Here is a 23,685-nt window from a genome sequence, read left to right on the forward strand (position 1 = left end):
CACCCCTCTGCACCCCCAAGTCTGATGGAGCCATTTGCACAGCAGGTCTTGGCCGCCAACCAGCAGCATGTGGCCAGGGTGGTGTGGTGCCAAAGGTTTTAGATATGAGTGATCTGTATTCAAATCCCAGTTGCACCCCTCACGGCAGTGTGACTTGCATGAATCACATCGGTTCTCTGAGCATCAGTTTCCTCATCTGAAGAATGGGAGCATATCAGCCATCCTGGGGTTGCACAGAGTTGACTGGGCTTGGTGGGTGGGCCCTTGTGCTGAGGCTCCCCTCCTACCCCACCCCATGTCCCTCATCCCGCTCACCACCTGAGCTCAACACCTGTGGCCTTCTTACCACTTCTACTGTGTCCTTGTCATCCTGACCCCCAGCAGACCGCCTTCAGCTGGAAGCAAGTCCTGGACACGGGGCTGCTGGTCCCTTCCATACCTTACATCTGTGGCCCTGATCATTGTCCTGGTCCCCAGCGACCCTGTCCTCCACAAGTACTATGGGGGTCACACAAGCAGGAACTCACCTCGCCAGCTGCCAGGATTGAATGGCTGAATCAGAGAATACAGATTTTAAAGCTACAGATTCATGGCTCCAAAATGGCCTGCAGAGTTTGTATGAAGTGCCTGTTAATAAAGTATGAGGCTGCCCATTTTCCCACATCTTCATCAGCAGTGGGTTTTATAGGTTTTCTATTCAGGAAGATTAGAAGGTAGAAAAGGACAGTATGTTATTTTAATTTGCATTTCTTCGATTCCTAGAAATGTTGGGTGGCCTCTGTTGTGTTGGCTATGTGTGTATTTGTAGGGCATCTTCTTAAAGATTTGAAAGAGACCTTTGGATACCATGATGAGAAACTGCAAAGCAAATATTTGATTCCAGAACCAATTATATGACACCTTCCCTCCTCCCTGCAGCTAGGAGGAGGATTTAAAATAAAAAACAAAAAAATAAGGTCTTGCTAACTTTCCAGGCTGGCCTCAAAACTTGCAATCTTCCTGCGTCAGCATTCCAAGTAGCTGGGATTACAGGTGTGTACACTGCAGAGAGATTTTTTTTTTTTTTGGTACCAGGAAAATCAAACTCATGACCTCATCCTTGCTAGGCAGACACTTACACTGCTGAGCTAAATCCCCAGCCCCAGAAACTCTTTTAATAGCAAAAATATTGGAAAGATGGAAACAGAGGAATAGTTAAGAGACCCCAAGTGCTTTTTAGTTTGAGGATTCACCTTCAGGCCAGGGCACGATCTTTCTTTCTGGCTTGCTGTACACTCTGCACCAAAAGGGTCCCCACCCATGAAATCTCCCATCACAAGCTGCGCTGATGGCAGCAAAGCCCATCTTTGTCACCACGCCAAGCACTGACGCACACTGTCTGTGCCACTCACTAGGTCTGTGTCCTTCAATCTCCCTGTGCCTTGGTTCCTTGTCTCTGAGATGGGGGACAGGAGAACAGGTGACGTGGCACCTGACACCCCGCAGGTGCTCAGGAAACACCTGTCCAGTTCACAAGTGAGCCCTTTCTGTAAGTTGGCTCTTTGCGCATGGGGTGTTTCTGTCCTTTTGAACTTTACTTTTTAAAAAAACATGAAAACACACTCAACTTCTTTTTTTTTTTTTTTTTTGTTTTGTTTTGTTTTGTTTTTATCGGTACCAGGGATCGAACTCACGACCGCACATTTGCAAGGAAGGTGCTTATGCCGCTGAGCTAAATCCCCAGCCCCACACTCAACTTCTTACTAAGGTGAACTTAAAATAGTCCATTAAAAAGCATTTAAAAGAACATTTCTGCTTCTACCCCAAGATCAGTTAACTGGGATCAGGTTTCCCTCCCAAGAGAAATAACGAAGAAGGCTGGAACGCGTGTGCTGGCCTTGGACTCGGGCTGCAGGCCTGTGGTCCCAAGGCAGGACACAAACACAGACAGCCCTGCGACTGCCCAATCCGGCTGCAGCAGGCCAGGAGGCTCAGGCGGAGCTGCAGGTCCTGGAGTGGAGGCCGTGGCTGGAGCTATGGGCTGGGGCATTCTTCCCCTGTGCTGGGAGCAGACCAGACCAGTGTCCAGCAGTGGGAGGGGTTACAGGTGTGCACCGCCATGCCTCGACCTTTCTTAGTTATGAATTATCACCCAGACGGAAAATTTACAAAGCCGGACTGCACAATATCCCAATTCCCGTGAGACTAAGGAAACCAAAGTCAAGAAAAACTTTCTATTAAAAGCGTGGAAAGTCACCTATGCAAACATGTAATTGTCCTCTCTGACTCCACTTATTCAGACTTTCTTCCCAGTGGGTGGGCAGCTTGGAAAGTCGAGGTGGCCCTCAGATTTCCCCCTCCTGCTCCTGGCCCGAATGCACAAAGGTCCCTTCAGACAGGTGCAGGGCTGGGCGGGCCGAAGGCAAAGGAGGACCTCAGCATCTCCAGAGGTCCCCTCCCATCCTTATTGCAGTCCTGGAAATTTACGTTTGTTTTTGTTTTTGTTTAGTACCAGGGATTGAACCCGAAACCTCATGCTTGCCAGGCAGACACTTACTCCGTTGAGCTAAATCCCCAACACCTTTATTTGTAACCCCATCAACAAGTTATTGGAATTCTAGTGAGTTAATTCCAATCTACCACTTTCGGTGCAACCCATGGCGAGAAGAAAGACACCGAGGCCCATTCATCAGGGGGCGGAGGGGCGAGGGGTCCTGAATGGAGATCCCTTACACCTGGGAGGCTGCACCCTTCAGCACAGCTTGTGCTGGCAGAGGGACAACAACCCAGCCACAAGGTGGGGCGGACTGAGCCAGAACCAATGAGGGAGACTTTCCCACTCAAACTTGGAGCTTCTCTTGGAGGAATCTACAGTGTGAATATGAGCTGGCCACTGAACAGCCTCCGTCTCCTGGCCATATGTGATTTGGCCCCATTTGACAGAAGAACAGAGATCACTCAGGACTATACAGTCAGTCAGCAGGGTGCACCACTGACCAATATGGTAGCCACCAGCCACCTGTGGCTATCTAAAGTTTTTTTTTGTGTGTTTTTGAGGTGGGGTCTAGCTATGCAGTCCAGGCTGGCCTCAAGCTCACTTTGTAGCCCAGGCTGGTCTCGAACTCACAACGATCCTCCCACCTCAGCCTCCCGAGTGCTGGGATTACAAGCGTGAGCCACCATGCCCGGCTACGCTCTTTAAACTTTTTAAACAAAATGAAGGCCAGGGGTGGTGGGTACATGTCTGTAATTCCAGCACTCAGGAGGCAGAGGCAGGAGGATCTCTCTGAGTTTGGGGACAGTCTGGGCTATATAGCCAATCCCTGTTTCAAAAAAATGGGGATACAGCTCAGTAGCATAGTGCTTGGCTGGCAAGCGTGAGGCCTAAAGTTCAATTTCTGGTACCTAAATCAATCAATCAAATCAAATGTAAATTAGCTAGCTTTTTAGCTGTGTTAGATACATTTCCAGGGCCCACCAACCATCTATGGTTACCCTACTGGGTAAAATATTCACATCACTGCGAAAAGTTCTAGTGGGCAGCAAGGGAAGGGTCTAGAATTCCAGCCCGTGCTTACGGCATCTAAGGTCCCCCTGCTGGGCTCGGTGGTGTAATACAATGTGTCCAAGACACAGTCACTGCGCCCAGGGACCCCACAGTTTGTGCAGTTTCCAAAATGCATAGCTCCATAGCAGAGGCATCTAATTCTGACATCAGCCCTGGGCTTGAGCCCCAGCTCCACACTTTGGCTGCAGTAAAGGGGTGACAGAGGCATGAACACTGCACCTCAGGCTTCAGCTTAAAGGTTGTGAGCATTACATGAGAGATTTCACCCTGTTATGCACTGAGAACTGGTGGTCAGCTTAATGCCAGCTGGATTACATCAGCATGGCATTGGGCGAAGATGCTCCACCTGAGGAAAGATGCCAGGGTAAATAGGCGGAGAAGAAGGGAGGTATTGAGGGTTGAGGCGTTAAGGAGGCATTGTGGGTTCTCCTACGAGTTGCTGTCTGAGCTGTGGGTTCTCCTGGAGAAGCTCTGGTCCTCACATCGAGCATTGCTTCCTGGCTCCGGAAAGGAAGACTTGTGCTGCTTGGTCTCCAGGATGAACTCGTCACGCTGCTTCCTGGCATGTACCCGACTGTGCTTGTCGTTGGAGGAGCTCGGGGCCTCCATGTCGCTGAGGATGGCTGTGGTGCCTTTCAGGACAGCCCCGCTCTTTGTTGTGAGTGTGACTTCTCGGCTCCAGTGTAGAACCTTCATCCCACTAGCACAGCTCCTTCATCCTGCTGGCATAGACTTTCTGGCTTCCACCGCTGAGCCTTGGGTCTTCCCGGCACGAATCCGTAAAAGAGACTGGCGTGAGTCCTTCTTGCGGGCTCTGGACCTCCAGTTGGACTCGTGGGAGGCATTGTTCTGAGCTCTGGGTTTTTATCTGGACTCCTGTGTGACATTGCTGTGGGGTTTAGACTCTTGACTAAATAATCTATGTCGTTGGTGTTGCAGATAGATTTCCTGCATTTTCCTGTGTTAACTTTCGGTGACCATTATAAAAATATTATAAACTCCATGTCTAATCCTAATTGTTCTTTGTGTACAACCCCTGACTACAACACACCCTGTCATGCACACAGCTGACGATCAGATTCTAACTCTCTCTTATTATTTGACCTAAAGACCATCTTCCTAGAACCGACTGAGCATGCTTAGACCTTTCCTCCACATGTACATACCTGTTTTTTTCTGATCATAAAATTAATGTCTCACATCTCTATAGAGAGTATTGTATGCAGGTATGAAGCATAGTTGAAACCCCAGAACTTATTTTTCTTTTGAGACAGGGTCTCATTGTGTAGTTCAGGGTGGCTTGAACTCACTACATAGCCCAGGATGGTCTTAAACTTGTGGCAATTCTCCTGCCTCAGCCTCCCAAGTGCTGGGACTGCAGGCATAAGCCACCATGCCCAGCCTCTGGGATTTATTGTAACCTAGTTTTTATGAAGTGCTATCTAGGTAATCACAGTTGGACTTGAATTGTACATAATGGAGTTTTGGGGAGGGATTTGGTACTGGGAATCAAACTCATGACCTTGCACTTGCCAGGCACGTGCTTCTGCTGCTGAACTAAATCCCCAGCCCTGTACATAATGGTTTATCACATACCAAAGAGCACTTTCCCTGCCATTTACTGTGTTGAATAGTTGGTGGTTTGTATTGCCGCTCAGACAGCTACAATATTTTGTTTGCCCATATCCATTAGTCAGTGGAAGTGGTGATTAATGATCTGAGGAATTTGATGAGCCAAGCATAAGTGGGAGCCCGTGAAGAAGGGTGTTCTCACACGGGCAGGAAACTGGGGTACTGTACAATTAAGCAATACCCTGAGCTCACAGCTTCTAAGTGTATTGTTTCTAATTTAATTAAGCATCTTGGAAAATAAGTCTTTGTATACTTGATGTCAGAATTAGATCATTTAGTTACATTGCTAATAAAACAAAGGGTGGGTTTTTTTTTTCCCAAAGCCTTGCTGAGAAGCCACAAGGGAATTTCAGGGGACATTTTTTAAGTATTATTATTATTATTTTGAGACAGGATCTTGCTATGTAGTGTAGGCTGGCCTTTATAAACTCTCTTATGTAGCCCATGCTGGCCTTGAACTCATGGCGACTCTCCTGCCTCAGCCTCCTGAGCGCTGGGGTTACACGTGTGCACCACCACACCTGCCATGATTTGGGGTCTTCACCTACCACACACTGCCCAGTTGCCCTGGAGAGAGTTAGCGACAGCCACCAGCAGTGTGTTCCTTGGTCGTGGCAGTGACTGAGACAGGCACCGGGGCACTGTCCTTGGTGCTGAGGGTTACAAGTGAATTGGCCCAGGGAATTTGCCGTCTTATGAGGAGGGATGCTATGACAGATGGTGACAAACACTGACAAGAAAATGATAAAGACGTGTCAAAAGGCAAAGTTACAGCAAGTTTAAAGGTCACAGCTGGCTTTTATCTGCAGTGGTAGCACACGGGGCAATACCTCGTTCTAGGAAATTAGGTGAGCATTTTGACGGGCTGGGCAGAGAAGGGTGACTTTCTAGACAGAATGGGATTGAAGAAAACAGAAACGGGACAGAGAGGATTGTTCATTTAAGTTGTTTATATGACCTTCCAAGCAATTAAGAGAGGGATGGGGAGAGAGAAATGGAAAGAGAGAGAGAGAGAGAGAGAGAGAGAGAGAGAGAGAGAGAGAAAGAGAGAGAGAGAATAGACAAATTCCAAAACAGCTTTGTTTTAGCTGCCACAGTAAAGAAATCCCTTCTGTTTTAATCATACACAAAAAGTAACATTGTGATAAAGAATCCACTTTGAAGTCATGGGATTTCAGTTTGTGCTTCACGCCTGCACGAAATGTTCATTGGTCTGTTTGGCCTGATACAGGAGCTCAGCCCAAGCCAATGGCTCTCGTAAATTTTATTTAACAAGAGGGTGAAGAAAGCCAGGTGTAGTGGTGCCCACCTGTAATCCCAAAACTGAAGAGGCTGAGACAGAAGGACCACAAGTTCAAGCCCAGCCTGGGCAACAGAGTGACTTAGAGAGACTCTGTCTCTCTAATAAAATAAACATTTTTTTTCTTTTTTAAAAAATCAGTACCAGGGATTGAACTCAGGAACATGCACTTGCAAGGCAGGCGCTTATGCCACTGAGCTAAATCCCCAGCTAAAAATTTTTTAATAAAATAAAATTTTACTAAAATTAAAATATTAATAGGGGCAGGAGATGTAGCTCAGTCCAAGGGTCCTGGCTTCAACCCCTGGTCCTGGCCAAAAAAAGAAAAAAATGGGGCAGGGATTGAAGAGACACAGTATAGGAGTGTCACTTGTAGCAGGTGCCCAAGGGAGGCTCATCTAACCTGACAGAGCACAAAACTGAAGCTCAGATGCCTATGAACCTTCACCTAAGCATTGGCATGAAAAATGGTTATGTGTCCAATCCTTATGAGCAGTTATTAGGCACCTACTATGTTCAATAAGCTGAAGAACACAGCCTGTTATGCCTGTAATCCAGCACTCAGGAGGCTGAGGCAGGAGGATCTCTGTGAGTTACATAGCGAGACCATGTCTTAAAACAAAAACAGCATATTAGGCTGCATCCAGCGGACTAGATATTAAACTGAGGGTTTAGCCTTGACTCTCAGAATATACTCTGTGCTGAAGACCTCAGTTTTCTCCATATGAAGATGGAGATGCTGCTGTTCTTGCAGGTTGATGTGGGTCTTTGAGGTTAGTGTCCATACTGGGGAGTTGCCAAGTTCACCAAGCCAATCCTCCCTCAGCCACATGGGGCACAGTGGAAAGAGTTCTCTGTCTCTCTCTCTATTTCTCTCCCTCCTTCCCTCTCCCTCCCTCCCTCTCTCTCTCTGTCTCTAAGTCACTAAGCCTGGCCTTGAACTCACTATGTAGCCCAAACTGGCCTCAAACTGGCAGTGATCCTCCTGCCTCAGCTTCCCAAGTCCTGGGATTACAGGCGTGCACCACCACACCCAGATGGCAAATCTGAATTATTTACACAAAACTTTACTAAATTTTTCAAAGCTTCCTACCACTGCTCCTCCCAACCTCCTGCCTCAGCAAGAGTTGAGTATTGTTAGAAACAGTAGCTGTCTTTTTTTTTTTTATCTGTACCAGGGATCGAACTCATGACTGCCTGCTTGCAACGCAGGCGCTTATGCCGCTGAGCTAAATCCCCAGCCCCAGTAGCTGTCTTTCTTGGACCACCAAGGTTTGAGTCCACGAAGCAAGATGTGCCTATAGCGTCTGCATTGCAAGGCTCTGGTCTCCTCCCCGGCAGGAGGTTTCCCATGCCTGAATCCTTGTCTCACACACTGGAGCCATCCCTCAACCCCTTCCCAACTCCTTCGCCCACAGCAATGACTGCATCTCCCCACGTCTGAGCACCCCACAGAGGCCTGAGGCTGGCGCTGGTGGGAGACTGAGCTTTTGAACCCTAAAATTTGCTCAAACATCTGTGACTGGAAAGAAGACAGTTTCTAAACCCATGTGCTAACCAACTATGATGCTGTGGTAGTTACTTTTTTTTTGTTGCTGAGACAAAATATCCAACACCCAAAGCTAAGCTCACAGTGTATTGAGATTTCAGTCCATAATCAGCTGGCTCCAAGGCAGGGTGGCATGCCAGAGGAGAAACAGTTCATGGCAGGCAGCAGGCAGCAAAGCAAGCAGGTGACAAACTACAACTGGCAGCAAGCCTCCTTCTATCCTCAGATTATACCCATGGTGTGCCCACTCACACCCTTAACCCTAGCCCTGCACCATGAATCAGCCACCCACTCCAGACCCAGCTACCTCTGAAAGAGCCCCTCCTAGGACCACTTGAGACTTTTGGGGGACATCTAGACTCGAGCCATAACAGATGATTTGGCTGCCCACTTAATTCTTACATTCAACCACGTCGGCTCTTCCTGTATCTGTCCTGTCCAGCTGACTGATGTGCCTGTGAGAACAAGAATGAGCTGTGGCCAGGGGAAACACACTTGCTTACAAGGCTCACAGATAACACAGGAGCCTACTGAACGCTGTCCACTGGGGGCCTCGCTGCTGTGGTGGATGAACGCATGGTCACCCTGTCCCACCCAGCTAAACTGAGTCAGCGTGGCGCTGGCTGTGGAGGGTCCACCTGAGGATTGGCGCCCACAGCATAGAAAGCAGAACTGGAGGGGAAGATGGTGTGGTGTTGATTCTCCTGGAGAAGCTTCTCAGGCTGGCTTTCCTGATCTGAACTCAGCTGCTCTCATCATTGGAGGAGCTCGGGTCCTCCCTGTCGCTGAGGATGGCTGCGGTTCTTTGGAGGGAGCTCTGAGCCTTACCTTGAGCATCAAAGCAAGGAAATGCACCAAAGGTGCTGGAGTCTGAGGCCACCTGGTGACAAAGTGGGCTTCAGTAGGAGGATCTTGGAAGAACCTGCAGGGAGACAGTGCGGCAGGGAACAGCAAGGGACACCTGCAGCAGAGGCGGCCAGTGCGTCTTCCAGGGGAGACCTTCTGACATCTACAGGCCTCCACCCCCGCCTGAGAGGCTGAGGCAGGACGACCGCGAGTTCAAACCTAGCCTGGACGATTTAGTAACTTCACAACACCTCATCTCTCGTAGCTAATGTGATGTCCGTGGGTTCAATCCCTGGTCCTGGGCTGGGGTGCTGGGATGGGAGCAACAGCCCGGGGTTACAGGATGAGGAGGCGTCCCAGGTATGTGTTCCTCACTAGTTATTTTTACTTGACAATTTCAAAATTATAAGAGAAGTTGCATAAAATCCCACATAGTCTTCACCCAGCTCTCAAATTTATATTTGTTTTATCCCTTACTTTTAACGAGCATTTAAATATTAATTTTTTTGTCTTTTTGGGACAGGCTCTCACTATGCAGTTCAGGCTGACTTTGAACTCACTTTGTAGCCCGAGTTGGCCTCCAATTTTGCAGTGATCTTCCTGCTTCAGCCTCTCAAGTGCTAGGATTACAGGTGTGTGCCACTAAACCCAGCTGGACAAGTTTGAGGTGAACCCAGACTACATAGGGATACCCTGTCTCAAAAAAAAGAAGAAAAGAAAAAGAAAAAACAGACAAATGCAACACTTTTTGAGCTATATTAAATATCTCCTTTTTTTTCTTCCTATTTTGGGGTTCTAATATACTTTATACAATTATCTCATTGAACTTTCTCTTTCCTCTTTTGGTTTTAGACAGGGTCTCACTGAGTTACATACCACTATGTAGTAGCTCAGGCTGGCCTTGAACTCACTTATGTAGCCCAGGTTGGCCTCAAACATGTACCAATCTTCCTGCCTCAGCCTCTAAGTTCTGGGATAACAGAATGTACCTCCATGTTTGGCTACCTCACTGAATTTTCACAACTTTTTTTTTTTTTTTTTGTCTTTTTGAGACAGGGTCTCTATGCAGTTCAGGCTGGCCTTGAGCTCACTTTGTAGCCCAGGCTGGTCTCAAACTTGCAATGATCCTCCTGCCTCATCTCCTGAGTGTTAGGATTATAAGTGTGCACCACCATACCTGGCTCCACAACAACTTTGTAAGATAAATGTGCACACTTTTCACATAAGGAAAACTGAGGCTGAGTTTTAAATAGTAACTTGTCTAGCCAGGTCCAGGAGTCTGAAGCAGGAGGATCAAGGCAAACTTGAACTACATAGTGAAGCCCTTTAAAAAAAAATTGAAAATAGTACCTTCTCCAACGTCTCAGGGTCACTAGCTGAGCGACACATAGAGCTGTCTTCACAGACTAGGACTCTGTTCTATGATTCTTTTACACAGAACATATTCGCTTCAACATTTGCACAATTGACTGAATGTAGTTTTGGCACTGTCGTCATGCAAGAAGCAACAGGTCCTGAGACTGTGGAAAGAGAAGACGCCTTGGGGTCCGTGAACTCAAGGACCTGCAGGTTCAGCGAGTTTTCCAAACTGTTCCTAGAAAATTAAAGTCCTGAAAAATTAAGAGGCGTATGCAGTTGCCAGAGCTTTCCACTAGGGGGAGCCAATACCGCGCCGCAACAGACGCGCCTCTCTTGCTGGCTCCAACTCTCTTCTTAGCCTGGGAAAAGGGCCCGCCTCCTGACCCATAAGGCCCTGGACCGGAAGTTCCCCTCTCTCTTCCTGTTCCCCACCATGGCGGTAAGTAGCTTGACACCTGGGTTTGTTTCCTTTCATCCATCTCCATCCTCTGCCGGTCGGGCCCACAGGGACTGTGTCCACCGCTGCCCGAGGAGCACCGTCCCCCTCAGTGCCGGCCGAGCAGAAAGAGGCTGGGCCCTGTCGGTGGAGGGCGCGGGGCGGGCCCTTGTCACTCCTGTGTTAGGACCCGGCTTCACGCAGCCGCCCGGGGGGCCCGGAGGCACGTTTTGTAGCTGCAGTGAGGGCAGGCGGAGCGAACGGAGGGTGGTTGGACTTGGGGTTCGGTTTCTTTCCTGACACTTGAGACTTACTTGGTGGGAGGCAACTTCACCGGTTCTTCCGCCTAGGGAAGGCGCCAGCCTGGAGCCCCAGCCCACAGGCAGCTTCGTAGTGGGGTGGGGGACGCCGCACAGCCACACGTTGGTTTCCTTAGCAGGTTATTTGTTTGTTTGTTTTTGTGGTCCTGAGGATTAAACCCAGGGCCTTGATCTTAATTGGCCGCCTCATTGCATCATTCTTCAGGGGCTGTGCTTGTCTGGGAGTCGCTTGACAGTGTTCTTGTGTGGTGGAAGAGGCGAAATAGTAGATGTCTTTTGGCAATCACACTGATAACCTAAGTTTTTGGAGCCTTCCTTAGGGCTTGGGATGAACAGAAATGAATTATTTTGCACAAGTGGGAACCAGTGAAAACACTGGGCTCTCGTGTGTGACGCGGTCGTGTTGACTGCTTTTTGTCATCGCGTTACAGCAGGATCAAGGTGAAAAGGAGAACCCTATGCGGGAACTGCGAATCCGCAAGCTCTGCCTTAACATTTGTGTCGGGGAGAGTGGAGACAGACTGACCAGGGCAGCCAAGGTACTGGAGCAGCTCACAGGCCAGACGCCAGTGTTTTCTAAAGGTGAGTAGCTGTGGGCATGGGGAGGGCTGGGCCTTTGGTTCACCTGGCACTTGTTTCTTCGTCTGCTGTTGGGCCTGTTTAAGTTACAGGTAGCATCTCCTAAAAGTGGTAAATAGGTGACCCATCCCAAGAAGTGTTTTCCTCTACGAGATTAGTCCTGGCACTGGTAATCACGTTTTCTACAGGTAGACTTTAACACTGGTCCAAGTATTGATATTTCAAGGAAATAGAATATAAGGTAGAATAGGAATGTAGTAGAGGACATTTGGCCTGGTTAACAGGTGGGCTGTATAGGCTACTTTAAGAGAGGGGCCATTTACCTGTACACTTTATCACTTGATGGTCTTGGGACTATGGGCTGTTTGGACCTCAGTTTCCTTGTATGCATAAAAGAGATTATATTGCTTTTTCTTGGTGGAGAATAAAATCAGTTGGTGTATTTGGGGGGAGTTTTTTGGTGCTGGGACTCGAACTCAGGACCTAGTGCTTGCCAAGCAGGCGCTTTGCTGCTGAGCTAAATCCCCAGCTCGAGTTGGTGTATTTTAACAACAGTGTTTTGTTTTCTCCAGAACACAGTTGTTGTCTTTCTTACTGTTTTATTTTCTCTTTGGACTGTTTCTGGACTGTGAACTTGTCCATCAGAGACTTTAACATTAGGATTTCAAGCTCTGCATTGCTGAAGTGTGGCTAGATGGCTTGGAAATTGGGAACTCTGGTTTTTTTGTGTTACAGTAAATAGGAACACCACCATTTAGATGGTGGGTCAGTCCTTAATGCCACTCTTAGAGCTAGGGAAATGGTGTCCTGGGGAAGAGGCAGGTGTGACGAGAGTGTGACAGCACGTGGTTCCTTGTTCTTTGCTTGCAGCTAGGTACACTGTCCGATCCTTCGGCATCAGAAGAAATGAAAAGATTGCTGTCCACTGCACAGTCCGTGGGGCCAAGGCCGAAGAAATCCTGGAGAAAGGCCTAAAGGTAAGGCTGGTCTGTCTGGTCAGGGTGGCATTGATACCCCATTTAAAGTACAGGTAATGTAGTGGCAGTGGTTAGATTTAATATAGTGTTCTTTGGTGGCCTAATAGTTACTTGTGTGCTTAAGGCTCGGAGTTAAATTGTTTTGTTATTGCCTGACAGTCATTCTGATACCTTGCTTTCTCTGCCCATTACAAGTTGAGAAAGTTCTATGAAATCCATAGCTGGGGTGTGACTTAGTGTAGCACGGAAATAGCTTGTGTTCCCCGCCAGGTCACGCTGCTGTGTTTGCTCTGGGGTGTTGAGTGTAGGCAGTCTGCTAGTTACCTGAGGGCGTGGAGCTGAAGGTGACGGTAACGTGACTGCTGTGTTTTCTCCTCAGGTGCGAGAGTATGAGTTAAGGAAAAACAACTTCTCCGATACTGGCAACTTTGGTTTTGGCATCCAGGAACACATCGATCTGGGCATCAAATATGACCCCAGCATTGGCATCTATGGCCTGGACTTCTATGTGGTATGAATATTTACCCTTTCCTATTCCTGGTTTGTAGGAGAGGGAAATCGGTTTCATTCGTGCTGTCTCGGAGTGATTCCTGAGAGGAGGGAGTCCTGGTGCAGCATGTGGCCCAAGGCTGCTTGCTGTTTTCCCTTAGACTCCAGGGATATGCGGTGTCCTCAGAGAACATAGAACCAATTTTGGGTGATGCAGTTGTATCCTCAGGAAGGGGATTTTGTTGTAGAAATGATTTTTACTATTTTGTTAACTGCATGGCTTTTGGTTCATCCGTAAAAGTAAATACCCAGAAGCTGGGATATAGTTCAGCTGCATACGTGCCTGCCTGGCAAGCTCAAGATCCTGAGTTTGATTCCCGGCACAAAAACAAAAGTGCCCAAAGAGGCAGAAGTCTTGGCTGATGTGGAACTCAAATGATGATGGTACCCTCATTAGATTCACATATCCAAAAGTAGCAGGACTTGATCCTGGAAGTTTGGAAGCAGTAGACCTTTGGAAAGCACTTTTTTTTGTCTTTTTCCTTTTTATTGGTACCAGGGATTGAACTCACGACTGCCTGCTTACAAGGCAGGCGTTTATGCTGCTGAGCTAAATCCCCAGCCCTGGAAAGCGCTTTTAAGCCAAAGGAGTAAGAAAAACTTTTTGTGCCTGTTAGAATTTACAATTTTCTACACTGCACGTGGCTTAATAACATGTTTTGCAATGAAATTCTTGATGCTATTTTTAAAAGGAAGTGCCGTGGAGATGGTGGTGGGAAATTCACAGAACCACTAGAAATTATTACATAGGGAAGGGGCTGGAATTTTTAGCCTTGGAAACCTGTGTGTGGTGATGTGCTGTCGGGCCCTGAACCCCGGGCCTCACTCCAGTGCTCTGAGTTGTAGGTGACTCTTGAAAACGAGTCTCCAGTGTGAGTCCTGTCTGTGCTCTTGAGCCTGAGCCGGTGGGTGACTTGGTTATTCCTGGGACAGGTGCTGGGTAGACCGGGTTTCAGCATCGCAGACAAGAAGCGCAGGACAGGCTGCATTGGGGCCAAGCACAGAATCAGCAAGGAGGAGGCCATGCGCTGGTTCCAGCAGAAGGTAAGGCTGCTCTCTCTCCAGCAAGGTGGTGCTGTGTGGTGGTGGTGGATGGAGTTGGGGGTTTGGGGTGCAAATGCACTCCTTGGCAGGTAGTGTCTCTTAGAGTAGTTGGGCAGCATGGCAAATGGTCCTTCAGAGTTGGTGGTTTAACTGATTGTGGGTAGCTGAAAGGGGAGGAAGGAGATTAAAAGGAGCCCCCCCTTTCTCAGGTGATACTGCAGTTAGGCACAGCATAGCAACTGCTAATGAAACTGGGCAGCTTTCATTCAGTCTGGAAACAAAGTGGGGCTCAGAGCTGATGTTCGTGTACCAGAGTTGAATTCTGGGAAGTTTGCCTTTGCTTCAGTGATTGTTGTTGCCTCTAATTCTGAAAAAATAAAATCTCTTCTTTTTCAGTATGATGGGATCATCCTTCCTGGCAAATAAATTCCTGTTTCTGTGCAAGAGGCCAATAAAATGTTTTCAGTAAAATGTGCATTGCTGTGTGTGTTTTGTGAAAGGAGCCTGTCCACATTCACGTCCTGGGACCTCCAGCCACTTAAAGCTTCCCTGGGAACAGCTGGTAACAACCCGTGGTCCTCTGGATATCAGTGCTTCCCTGCAGGTCCAGACTCGAGCACTGCCTGTGCAGCCCCAAACCCTTGCTAAAGTGCGATGGTACAGTTTTCTGTGTGAGCCGATTGTGTAGGGGGGGTATGGTCCAGGTGATTCAGTCTCTGTTAAAGGAAAAGGATACAGTATTTCTATGTTCCAGGAGCTCCATGACTCAGTCATCTGGTGCATAAGTGAAGGGTGCTTGAGACTGAATTTTAGATTAACTGTTCAGACTCCTTTGAGACTGTACCAGGTGTGGAGAGGCAGAATGATGAGACACAAGGACCATTTGAGGCAAATTGTCTGGACTTGATTCTCAATTCAACTGTAGCTTGCATTGGCTGTAATACCTTGAGCAAAGCTAGGAATCTACCTTGATTTCATTACCAACATCCTGGAGGCAATAATAATGCTCCTTAGAGGGTTAAATGGCTCAGGGAAGTATCAGGCACATAGTAACTAAAAGGATGCTTTTATGTGTTCTGGGATGTGATGAATTTTACTCTCAAAAATTGTTTTCCCTTTGGCATGAAAGTTGATTTTTATTTATAGTAGTTTCCCAGTGACCAGAAGCCACCATTTCTCTGATCATTAGACTATACTAAGCTATTCATTTATTTTCAATTTTGGGCTTAAATTTTGAACACTTGTTAATTCTATTCATTAAACTTACTCTTTTGTGACAGTTCAGTTTTACCCTTGGCCTATTTTCTCATTGAAGTATTTTGCTTTTTTTTTTTTTTTTTAAATCGGTACCGGGGATCGAATTCAAGACTGCCTGCTTGCAAGGCAGGTGCTTATGCCACTGAGCTAAATCCCCAGCCCCTTTGCTTGGTTTTTTTGAGACAAGGTCTCATGTAGTTCAGGCTAACCTCAAACTCAAAGTGATTCTTCTGCCTTAGTCTCCTAGGTGCTGGGATTACAGGTTTTATTTCACTTGAAATACGTTCACTTTTCACTGTGTCTTGTGTGTACCTGTGAGGATTGAACCCATAGTTTGTGAATGCTTGGCAGGTGCTTTACCACTGAACCATGTCTTCCTATAACCACACCTGAAATCGGCATCTTGGAGAGCAAACTCACTTTTTGCAGAGATGGAGTGCATATGCTAATTTCATCTGAATTAAGCACCCCAGAAATAAAACATAATTATAATTAACTATCACCTTCATGCACTGTCCTGTCGGCCCTGGCTCTATCTCTGGCTTATTTATGTTTGCATTGAAATTTTTATACCTGCCCAACCCTCATTTGATCCTGCTATGTTGTGTATTCTGTTGAGCTCCCATTTTAAGACAACTACCTGGGCTCCTGGCTCAGTAGAAAGAACACTGATGGAAATTCAGAGGTGAAACTGGATTTTAGTTTTAAAATTTTTTTGGTGTTTTAAAAACCAGGTTTGTATGCTGTATAGCTCAGACTGGCTTCAAAGTCACAGTGGTCCTGCTGCCTCCACCTCCCAAGTGTTAGGGTTATAGGTGGTTATGCCTGATGTGTAACTGAGTTTTAGGCCTAGCTCACTAGCAGTGTGGTTTCTGTCATAAACTGGGGAGGGTGGAGCTCAGCTGGCAGCAGCCCACATTCGGACCTGTTCTGTTAGAGGCTGGCTCCACACATCCCACTAGACTCCGAGGATGATGTTTGGGGTGGAACTGTAGCAGGTGCAAAGATTGGGTCACCTGGGAGTTTCCTGACCCTTGGGCTTCAGCTCAGAACCGCTGCATCTGCCTTTCACAAGGCCTGTGGATAATGTGTGTGCAGATGCTGATCAAGAAACGAGAGGGCAGGATGGCCAAGGAGATTTCATTTAATTAATGAAGTTCTTCCTGCATGGTTACTTTTTAGGCTGTTAACCATGTTGGCTGTGGATCAGTGGTAGGTGACTGTGTGCAATGTCAAATTGTCAGTTGTCTTTGGAATAAGGTAGTAGGTGTCTCCCAGTAGCAGGTCCAGAAGTGCTGTGCTGCTTTGCTGAGTGAGTATTCTAGTCTCACTGTAACCCTCTGCAGTGTTATTGAGCTGAGGCAGCATGGCCCAACTCATCCAGAGGTAATTTGAACATTTGTAGGGTTGTGGGTTTTGTTTATTGAATTACATCAACTCACTGCGTGCTTCAAGGGCAGGAATATGATACATTATGCTATTAAGGATAATCTCAAACTGTCCAGTGAGTAAAGTGCTGTGAGACTGAATAATTACATAGCAAAGCCATGAGAAGAGCCTTTCATGCTCACTAGTAGGTTCTAGTCTTAAGTGGAGAGCCAGGTGGACCTGGGGGTGGGCATCCACCCCTCTGGAGGGGCCAGGTCCCAGTGAGTGCAGGGGCCTACCTTAGGGAGCTCTGGCTGTTCCAGGAGCTAGGAAATGCGTTAGGCTATTGTATTTTGTGCCCTTGTATTTTCATCTGCAGGATGACCAGAGGACCAAAGGGAAGATGACGCTGATTTCAGTTGTGGTTACGGGAAGATGCGGTTCAGTGGTAGAGCGCTTGCCTAGCATCACAAGCTCTGGGTTCAGCCCCCAGCAACACCTTACACGTGTGCACCACACAAGAGAAAAGGGAAGAGTGGAAAGTGAGTGTGTACATCAAGTGAAGTGGAGTGTGCGTAGGATTGCATGTTAAGTGTTTTGAACTGTTAGAAATTACAAGGAGTGTTTTGTGCTAAATACTGTTTACTCACTGGAAATCAAATAGCATGTGGCTATGTTGTCTCCTAGGCTGTTTATTTTTTTAAGTACAATTAACACGTTCCTGACAAGGCTGAACAGACGGGACTCCATCAGGCAGCATGTGCCACTGGTGGTAGGTACATGCCTCGCTGTCCCGTGCTGCCCAGGAGCATGTTAAGTGGAAATGATAGTTACAGTTGTATGTTTTCATGTCATTACAGTGGCTACAGGATAGTCTTTCAGAAATGTGTAGGACAGTCTGTCCCTCAGGACCTAGTCCTGTTCCCCATTGTTTTTCTCCAATACATTTCCCTACTCTTAAAAAAGAAATATTTGGGACACAAGCCAGCCCTGGTGGCGCACACCTGTAATCCCAGAACTTGGAAGGCTGAGGCAGGTGGAACACCTCAAATTCAAGGCCAGCCTGGAGTACATAACAAGGCCGTATATTAAAAAGTTGGAAAAGTACAGGACAGATTCCCTTATCCATGCAGCCGGCACTGGATGCCTGAGTATCAGCTTCATAGAGCTGTCTCAGTGGAGGTTTGTTCTGTCATCTAGTAAGGACCTGTAAGGTCTTTGCCAGTACCTCTGCGCAGTTCCATTGTGTATTGTAGAAAAAACACCAAGTAGGGAAATGGTGGACACGTTCTGATTCTCACTCTTGCTTTTTGTGAGCAGGATGAACATGGGCAAGTTGTGTGGGAAGCTGCAGCCTCTCTGCCCCTCTAAAGTGAAGCCTGTGGCTTTCACCTTTTCCTGCACCTAATCCTACTTCCCACTGGCTGGCTACCCACTGGCTGGCTAGTCCTGGTCTGTAGAATTACCCAGCTTGCTTAAGTGTACCGGGCGTTTCCGTATCGTCGGATGCTGTCAGCAGGGCCTGAGCACTAAAGGATTAAGGCCAGGCCTTCTGGGGTCCCAGTGAGGTCAGGAGAAACCACCCACAGATAGTTCCAGCTGCAGCCACTGGGGACCAAGCTGAGGCCTGGGGGCACCGAGCCACTGGGAGAGAGCTTGTTATGGAAACCACCGCGCGGTTGTCAGAGGGGAGTCCAGTCAGGGCACCGAACAGGACTGCCAGGTGCAGGTGGCTTGTGTTTTTACAGATCAGCGAGCAAAAGTGAGCTGCAGTTGTACCAGTCCAGGACCTTCATGTAACTTTGTCTCAGGCTGTTACACATTTATCATTGCTGATGGAATTCCTGTGACAAGTATGACAGCAGATGCTGGGACCCAAAAGGAACTTGAAAGCCAAAGATACGCAGCTTCTGTGCAAATGGAGTTCTCCATCCCCTCAGTCATCCTGAAAGTGAACACCGTGGTGACGTCCTGAACATTGTGCTATTTTTTTGCTTTAAATCTTGGTGCTGCCCAAATCCTACATGCTGTGTCATAAAAATATAGAATTTGGGATTAAAGCAACTCAGATCCCTTACACAAATGTGAAAGAAATTACCCAGAATGGTCCCTGACAGATAGTAGAGGCTTGTTTTCTGAGCAGGACCTGGTAGCTGTCCTCGGCACCCCCTTCCAGCCTTGACTTTAAGAAATAGGGGCTGGGAATTTAGCTCAGCAGCATAAAGTGCCTGCCTCGAAAGCAGGCAATTGTGAGTTCGATCCCCAGTACCAATAAAAAGGAAAAAGACAAAAAATAAAAATAAAAAAAATAGAAATAACTGCAGTCAGTAGTGGTCAAGCTAAGTTTCCATCTGGGCAGACTCTAGAGGGGTACACTTCGGTGCTGGCTGGGGTTCTTGACATGCACATGTCACTCATAACTCTGGGGTAGATGTTAAATAATGAAGAGACTGATGTATAGAGAGGAAATGGGTTGCCCAGAATCTTACGTGGTATGCTGGAACCAGCTTTCAAATCCAGCCAGACTCCAGACCTGCTGATTTTATTTTATTTATTTACTTGTTTTTGTACCAGGGGTAGAACTCATGACCTCGCACTTGCCAGGTGGGCACTTACACCACCGAACTAAATTCCCTGCCCAGACCTGCTGAATTTTTTTGCAGGTTTATAGCCAAGCATCAGACTAAACCACATAGCTATCCTTGGAAATACACTTAGTAGCTTTTCCTAAAATTGAACCTAATCCCCAGAATACTGTTTATCTAAGCCTGTGTTTCCCAAGTCTCCAAGGAAGGCAGGAAATCAGAAATGGAGTCAGCCTTGTCAACAGTTGAGTCTAGAGGGACAAATAGGTAGTTCCTGAGTTACAATTAAAGGGAAAAAATTTCCTGAAAATAGGAAGTAAGCACACTTCCTACCAGAAATTCTATAACCTCAGGGCCAGGTTTTACCATATGTTCTTGGTGTCTGACCCTGGAGACCAGCCTGTTCAGATTGGGCCCTGCACTGCCCCAAGGCCTCTCTGGGCTCTGGGTCCAGCCTAAGAGACTCGGCATCTACTGTCAGGGTTGTTTTTAAGAATTAAAGGTGGAACAGATGCTCCTTAGTGTAACTGGGTTTTTTTGGCACTGTTTAAAATAGAGTCAATAGTGCGTATTAAATGGGTACTTTCTTTGTGTCCTGAGGTAGGCTTAAATGTGAGAGGTTTGGGGCTGGGGGTTTAGCTCAGCGGCATAAGCACCTGCCTTGCAAGCAGGTGGTCATGAGTTCTATCCCTGGTATCGATAAAAATGAAAAAGACAAAAAAAAAAAAAAATGTGAGCAGTTCCAGGGTGTGGCCTGTGTGCTGTTCTTCTCTGAGGGATAAAGGATGAATGTAGCGACTGTTTAAATGTGTAGAATAAACACAGATTTGGGAAGTGATTTGTTGCGCTGCTTTCCAGGAAGCCCTAAAGTTCATAAAGAGCTGGGCTTCTGGGTGACGCAGTGTGGAGCGGCACCAGGAGCAGCGAGCTCTACACCAGACGCCCTGCTGCTGAGTGGGCAAGGTACAGGTTCCTCCTCCACCTGCTCATCCGATGGGGCAAACAATCCGGTGTTCTGTGACGTCATTCCAGACGACAGGGCATTTACTCAGAGTAACAATACAGTGATGCCGGGCCAGTGGTTCAGCTTGGCGGCATAAGCACCTGCCTGGCGAGCCTGAGGTTGCAATTCCTGGTATAAAAGCTTGAACTAGCAATATAGTGATAGTGGTTGTACTTTTCCAGATCATCTTTCATCACTACCAAAAAGTGGTTCAGTCCCTAAGGCTGCTTCCCCCCTTATTCAGGAGCACACTGAGGGTACCGGGTCCTGGGGGAAGCTTGCATTCATATAGAGAGAGAGCACAGTGGTCTTCAGTGTGTTCTGAGGACCATGTCCCCTGTCACCTGTTACCACCGGTTAGCAAAATGGGTTCCCAAGCTCCTCTCAGAGCCGTGTGTGTGTGTGTGTGTGTGTGTGTGTGTGTGTGTGTGTATCTGTCTGTCTGTCTGGCTGTCTGCGTGTAGTACTAGAGGTTGAACCCAACAATCTATGTCCCTGAGCTACATCCCCCACTCTTTCCTTGGTTGTTTTGAGATTGGGCCTCGCTGTCTCTCTTAAGTTCACCTGGCTGGGCTTGAATTTGTGAGCTTCCTGCCTCACCCTCCCAGTGCTGAAATTTTATCATGCCTACCTACAGGCACATTCCTATGACACTGAAAACTGAGAATCACTACCAAGTGTGGTGGTGCACACATGTATTCTCAGCATTCGAGAGGCTGAGACGGGAAAAATTTCACAAAACTACAATGCATCATCTTTGTCTATTTTTTCTGATGCTTATTCTGACCCATTAAATGAAGATTTGTTTTATTTTGTTTTGTTGAGACAGGGTCTCACTGTGTAGTTCAGGTTGGGTTTGAGTTCACTATGTAGCCCAGACTGGCCTCAAACTCACAGTGAACCTCCTGTCTCAGCCTCCCAAGTACTAGGATAACAGGCATGTGCCACCAGCCGGGCTTGTTTTATTTTTGGAGACAGGGTCTATATAGTGTAGGCTGGTCGTGAACTTGGTTGCAGTTTGTAGCTGCAAACTCAAGGCCGGGCATTAAGTGGATTTTAATCCATAGGTTGTTTTGTTTTGTTTTGTTTTTTGTCTTTTTTTGAGACGGGGTCTCGCTATGCAGTTCAGGCTGGCCTTGAGCTCACTTTGTAGCCCAGGCTGGTCTCGAAGTTGCAACGATCCTCCCACCTCAGCCTCCCGAGTGCTGGGATTACAGGCGTGAGCCACCACGTCCAGTTTTTTAATCCATAGTTTTAAAAAACCCTGCTCTGTGGTGCAGTAGATAGGTTTCAGCGACAGACACAGACCTTGGACTAGAAGAACCCTCAGAGGTCCTTAGGTCCAGCATTCCCTGCATACCAATGCTTGCATAGAACTGGGCTGCTCACAGGGGAGTGGGTGAAGACCTTTGTTTAAAGCACTTATAGATTCCAGGCCACAACTCCAGAGAGTTCAGAGAGGAGCACAGGGATCTTGTTCCCCTTCCTAGGCGCACAGTGTACACAGCCAAGTGCAGAAAGTCTAGGATGCAGCCCAAAGCATCTAGTGACAAGGGCTTGTCAGCTCTGCCTGTTGCGTAGACAGCAGGGTTTCTCAATCAACCACTCTTAGATTACTTATGAAATACTATTTTTTTTTTTTTGATACCAGGGATTGAACTCATGATCCTGCACTTGCCAGGCAGGTGCTTGTGCTGCTGAGCTAAATTCCCTGAAATACTATTGTTTACCTATTTTTTTCTTTTGTTATAGTGGATTGAATCCAGGGCCTTCACACTGAGTTACATTCTTAGTCCTTTTCATATAGCTTTATTTTGAGACAGAGTCTCACTAAATTGCCCAAAGTGGGTTTGAGCTGGGATTACAGGCAGGTACCACTATGCCTGGCTTACCTGTTTTTTTTTAATCTAAAAGAACCTGTCGCCAGGGATTTAGCTCAGCGGTGTAAGCACCTGCATGGTGTGTGTGAGATCATGAGTTCAATCCCCGGTACCTAAAAAATAAAAGAACCTGTCCTACTGAATTTATAGGTTTGACATGTTTGTTATACAACTTGTAGCATACTTAATAAAGCCAGACCATGTGTGCTGGTGTATCCCACCACTCAGAATGCTGAGGTAGGAGGGTCCCAATGAGCTCAAGACCAGCCATGGCTACATAAGCAAGTTCAAGGCCAACCTGTATTACATAGCAAGACCCTGTCTCAAAAAAAAAAAAAATCAAAATAAAAACAAGCTAGGTGTGGTGGCACATACCTGTAGTCTTAGCTACTTGGGAGGCTGAGGCAGAAGGATTGCTAAAACTCAGGAGGTAGAAGCCAGATTGGGCAGCATAACAAGACCTCTCTCAGTGAAATGAGATGACATTAGATGAAATACTGTAACTGGCTGGTCCGATGGCAGTGGGTTATCAGAATTTATTAACATTAGTGTCACTAAAGTTGGTATACCACCCCCACCCCCACCCCCCCACCCCCCGCTGCTAAATTTGACTGGCTTAAAAAAAAAATACTGTAACTGCCTAAAACGAAGAAACGAAGCATCACAGACATCTAAAAAATAGCTCCTGCTAAAATCCAACAGCTTTTTAGCATCTGTTATAAATTAGGCACTGTATAGGGGCTGAGGGTACATCCGTGAACAAAGGCTAATGTGCTTTCACAAGCTTATACTCTGTTGGAAGGAGGTGGCTAGTAAGCAACATGGTACTGGGGATGGAATGCAGGACCACACACTTGCAAGGCAGGCGCTTATGCCGCTGAGCTAAATCCCCAGCCCTATTTTAGAAAGTCTTACAGTGTGTGTCATGGAGAAAAAAGAAGGCGGTGCAGGCCTCACTGAAATCTGCAGGAGAGAGCTGACCACGTGTATCTGTAAGGAAGAACTTTACAGCCCCAGGAACAGCAGAGACAGAGGCCTGCGGGCAGAGGAGCCCAGGGCCCCGTGCCACCAGGCAGGGTGAGCGGGACGAACAGAGGGGAGCCTTTACTGCCGGTGGAAGGAATCAGCTTGCAGAGTCTGAGCAGAGGTGCTGTGATCTGACTCCCACTTTAAAAGGGTAACTGACACTGGTGGTAAGGAGTAGGACATAAGGGGCAAGGGCCCATGGGAACAGGAGGACGTGCCACGAAGTGTTGGAGTAATCCGGGCTGCTTTGATGTCCGCCAGCTGTGGAGGTGGTGAGAGATGGTCAGACAGCAGATACATTTGAAAGATAAACCAGCAGGTTTTCCTTGGACAACTGGATGAGGGATTAAGAGGGAAAGAATGGTGAAGCATGCCCCAGCGGCTGAGGCAAAAAGAGGAGGAAAATTAATTTTAAAAAGGGCACGGTA

The 23,685-nt window shown here is 47.3% G+C and overlaps 1 protein-coding gene across 1 annotated transcript; it reads left to right on the forward strand.

Annotated features, from left to right (window-relative positions):
- Positions 1-10,549: 10,549 nt before the first annotated feature.
- Positions 10,550-14,609, forward strand: Rpl11 (ribosomal protein L11). The gene is made up of 6 exons (XM_003471331.4): positions 10,550-10,672; positions 11,421-11,571; positions 12,439-12,545; positions 12,925-13,056; positions 14,028-14,138; positions 14,535-14,609. Exons 1-6 carry the CDS (start codon positions 10,667-10,669, stop codon positions 14,562-14,564), a joined length of 537 nt encoding a protein of 178 aa, XP_003471379.1. The 5' UTR covers positions 10,550-10,666; the 3' UTR covers positions 14,565-14,609.
- Positions 14,610-23,685: the final 9,076 nt, after the last annotated feature.

The sequence above is a fragment of the Cavia porcellus genome, unplaced genomic scaffold, assembly GCF_034190915.1.
Source record: "Cavia porcellus strain 051 isolate PalLab524CR breed Dunkin Hartley unplaced genomic scaffold, mCavPor4.1 scaffold_25, whole genome shotgun sequence".
NCBI lineage: Eukaryota > Metazoa > Chordata > Mammalia > Rodentia > Caviidae > Cavia > Cavia porcellus.

Coding starts and splice junctions, on each gene's coding strand:
- Rpl11 (XM_003471331.4), top strand. Junction 11,572..12,438: donor GACGCCAGTGTTTTCTAAAG/GTGAGTAGCTGT, acceptor CTTTGCTTGCAG/CTAGGTACACTGTCCGATCC. Junction 13,057..14,027: donor ATGGCCTGGACTTCTATGTG/GTATGAATATTT, acceptor TTCCTGGGACAG/GTGCTGGGTAGACCGGGTTT.